Source organism: Asparagus officinalis, chromosome 10, assembly GCF_001876935.1.
Source record: "Asparagus officinalis chromosome 10, Aspof.V1, whole genome shotgun sequence".
In the NCBI taxonomy this organism is placed as follows: Eukaryota; Viridiplantae; Streptophyta; class Magnoliopsida; order Asparagales; family Asparagaceae; genus Asparagus; species Asparagus officinalis.
The window spans coordinates 66,087,894-66,091,491 of NC_033803.1; the positions used below are offsets into that span (position 1 = coordinate 66,087,894).

The 3,598-nt window shown below is 39.9% G+C and overlaps 1 protein-coding gene across 1 annotated transcript; it reads right to left on the reverse strand.

Moving 5' to 3' along the window:
* LOC109826293 (cytosolic sulfotransferase 12-like) lies at nucleotides 1,746-3,393 on the reverse strand. Its single transcript, XM_020393312.1, has 2 exons — nucleotides 3,020-3,393; nucleotides 1,746-2,560 (listed from the first exon to the last, which is right to left on the reverse strand). Exons 1-2 carry the CDS (start codon nucleotides 3,342-3,344, stop codon nucleotides 1,938-1,940), a joined length of 948 nt encoding a protein of 315 aa, XP_020248901.1. The 5' UTR covers nucleotides 3,345-3,393; the 3' UTR covers nucleotides 1,746-1,937.

Below are 3,598 nucleotides of genomic sequence, written 5' to 3' on the forward strand. Positions count from 1 at the left end.
AGGTGAATTACTTTTCCACTTATGCAGACGGACACCCCCTCAAAATAATAAAAGGTGCATGCAAAATTGAAACGACATCATACTCTTGAATATGAACCATGCCACTCAAGATCATCCTCTTGCTCTCACCTCTTTAGTTTCCAGTTCTCAGGAAGCTGTTTCAATTGAGAATTCTGAAAAATCACTAAGAGGCAACATATCACCAGAGGACAAGGCATGCAAAATGAGTCCCCGGAAGGAAGTTTCTGGACCCATTTTGAACATGGACCATACCACTCGAAATCCTCCTGTTCTTAGCTTTTTCCCTTCCAGTTCCCAAAAACCTATTTCAATTGATTCGAGGTCAATGGATTTGGATGCGCTTGATTAATGTTTTGCAGAACTTTGTAGTCTAGATTTAGAATTTTGTGTCTTCCTGCAGCTGATTGTTACTCATTTACCTTCTTCAGATATACATATACTGGATCTAATTTTATTTGTCATATTGCTTTTAGGCTCATGAAACAAGAAGGGCATATCTCAATTGTCCTATTCCATTTTATGAGGAGATGAAGATTGTATGTGGGGAGGATTTTGCCACTGGATCATTTAGAAAGAACATATATGATTCATTTGGAGACCATGACGAAACCAGTAACAAGGACATTAACGATGGATTTCCGTTAACAATGACTGATGATGGCGATGTCGCTGATGGTGCTAATGAAAAGCAGAATGTCAATAATGGTACAACTCCTCAAAAAAATTATAAGAAGGCTAAGCATCCAAAGGAGAAGAAATCAAATGATTCAAAAAATGATGTCCAAGAACTAAAGGAAGGTCTTTCTTTCATTGCCAAAGCAATTGAAAACGCTACGCCTGAAGATTGGAGGCTTAAACTTAATAAGGTCATCATGGCGATTGAAGGGCACAACGAGGATGATTTGGATGCTGTTTATGACTATTATGCAGATAGTGAGCATAAAGCGTTAACATTCATTGCAAAGCCTCCTACAAGACAAAAGAAGATTGTAGATGACTATATCAAAAACACGAAGGGCTTTAGCGAAATATGAGTTAGTATGTTTCCTACGGTAGTACAATGAGTTAGCATGTTTCTTACAGTAGTACTAGTTTGTTTGAAAGTAACCTGTAGTTTAGCTTGTGGAATTACTTTAGAGTTTATCACTATTTACTTCAATTTAGACCTCTTTTCTATTTATTTGGAGTTTGATAAGCAATATTAGTTGGTTTGGAAACTTTATTATCCTATGAATAAAATTGTAGTTTTTGTTTTGAATATTATTCTCATCATCTTTGGTTATAGCTATGGTTAGAATTATGTCAATGGATGTTTCTTTGGTTGCGGCAAGTATTATCTTTGTGATTCTCGTACCCATTTGCTAACATTAAAAAAGGATCATCACGCTAAAATTTATTAATGATTTTTCTGCTAAAATTTTATCGGTGATATTATTTTACTAGAACTATTCATGATGATTGCATAGTTTTGGGTATATATATGTTTTAGGATTTATTTATTTTGTTAAATTAATGTTTATGACTACATGATGTCGGCCCTGGATATTGTTCAAAATGATAAATAGAGATGTGAAGCAATTTATATAAAAACATGATTTTTAATATATAATTAAATTAAAATAATGTTGCCACATCATCCTCACTTTTCTACTTTCAACAATAACTAGTTTTTGTAAACAAACAATGTATGTCACTTGTATGCTGACTTGGATGCGTTAACCCACTTACAAAAAAAAAGTTACTTTCATACTTTCAACTCACTTACAACTAAACAAACACCCCCTAAACTGGATACAACCAAACACTTAACTCTTGTCCTTTGTCCAACGAGTATTGACGTCAAGAAGGAACACAACAGGAAACAAGAGAACACCAAATTTATAGGAACACTTCCACTCGCATACCGGCGAACTATTTTAAACCGAAAGCCCCGTACCCGCAAATTTGCTCGCCGTGATCTCGTCCAGCCGTCGACCCATCTCCAGCGAAAGAAGACTCCTCCAGCCCCCAACACCTCCCCGCCTGAAATAAAACTTATTTTCGAAATCCTCAAACATAGTCTCAAGCACCCCCTCTCTGTTCACCTCCAAATTGCTCAAGCTCTCGAACCCACAAAGCTTTACTATGCCCTCCGCCACCCCACCCCTCTCCTCCTCCTCCTCCGTAAACGGACACCCCATAAAACCCGCAACCCGTTTCAACTCACCTATCGGATCCGCAATCATATCCTCATACTTCACGAATAACACCTTGGCGTCATTTGCTCTGCTAGCGTTCCAGTATCCGACCACATGGTTCCAGTACGGCCCCATAACACTTACCCCGTCGCAGAACTGATCGAAGCTCGCCTCAAGCGGGATCGGCTCCTCCCCTGCCTTCTCTCTGATTCTGTTCCAGAAATGCCATGAGGACACGAAGGTGTCTTTCGGGTTTCGACATACGTAGACGATTTTTGAACCCGAGTCCGCAATGGAGGTCGGCAGTAAATCGAAGGGGAGGTGCGTAGACAGGAGCCTTGGAGACGGCATCGAGGACAAATCTGTTCATTCGAAGAAACGTTTGGAATAAACTGTTGCAAAACCAAAATATATAGGCTGAAAATAAGGTATTAACAGAAAAAATTTACTGTTATGGAGGCTCTTTTGCACTTTAACTTTCCCCCCAAAATTTTACCATTTTCTAACTTCGATACCCTAAAGTTCTGCATTCGGCAATTATTAATGCGCCCAAAATTTTCAACTCGATGTTACTTTGACAATTTGGCATTCGAGACCTAACTTTGTTCGGTAATTTCTCCAGATTCAAAAAACTAAAATATGCTAAGAACATTTTTCTCATTCGGGTTTTAATACGTTGATATCCTTGAACAAAACTGAAGCCGGCTTTGAAACTCTGTGTTATAAATTGTCATATATAACAAGCTTCAAGGTATTGAAGTTAAAAAAAAAAAAAAGAGTGAAATGCATTTGTTATTCCAACTACTGGTGACCGAGCGCACCTAAGTTTGATTCGATCTCGATGAAGGGGACGATATCGTGGGGGTTGGACACCCGAAGGGGGTGGCGAAGGTCGGAGAGGTCGGGGAGGGGGGTCCGGTACAGAGAGGAGAATGCCAGGGCCTTCAGCCACGTCGTGCCGGATTTGGGGAGGGAGGCGAGGAAGATGTCGGTGGGCCGGGCCTGGAAGTGGTGACGGGTCGAGAGGACACGCAGGAGGGAGTCCTTGAAGAGGTAGTGGGCTTTGTAGAGGACAACTGGGAAGGCTGAGCAGCCCGTTATTGTTGGGAGGTTTGAGAGTTGATCGTCCTCTTGAGTTTGCTCCATTGAATACTCGATTGGTTGTGTAAAGAGATGAGGAAGAGCAAAATGAGGCTTAATAATATAATATTATCCGGTAACGTGCTAGAATGGGAGACTTTTTTTTAAGAAATATTTCTCTAAGCACCCAGAATATAGGACCAACAGTAGGACATGTGACGTGTCCCCCTCCTATTGTATAATAAGCTGGTCATCATTAATGATGGGGATTGAGATCCTTTCCTAATAAATAGTGTTCCTAATATCTCCTAATAAGAAGA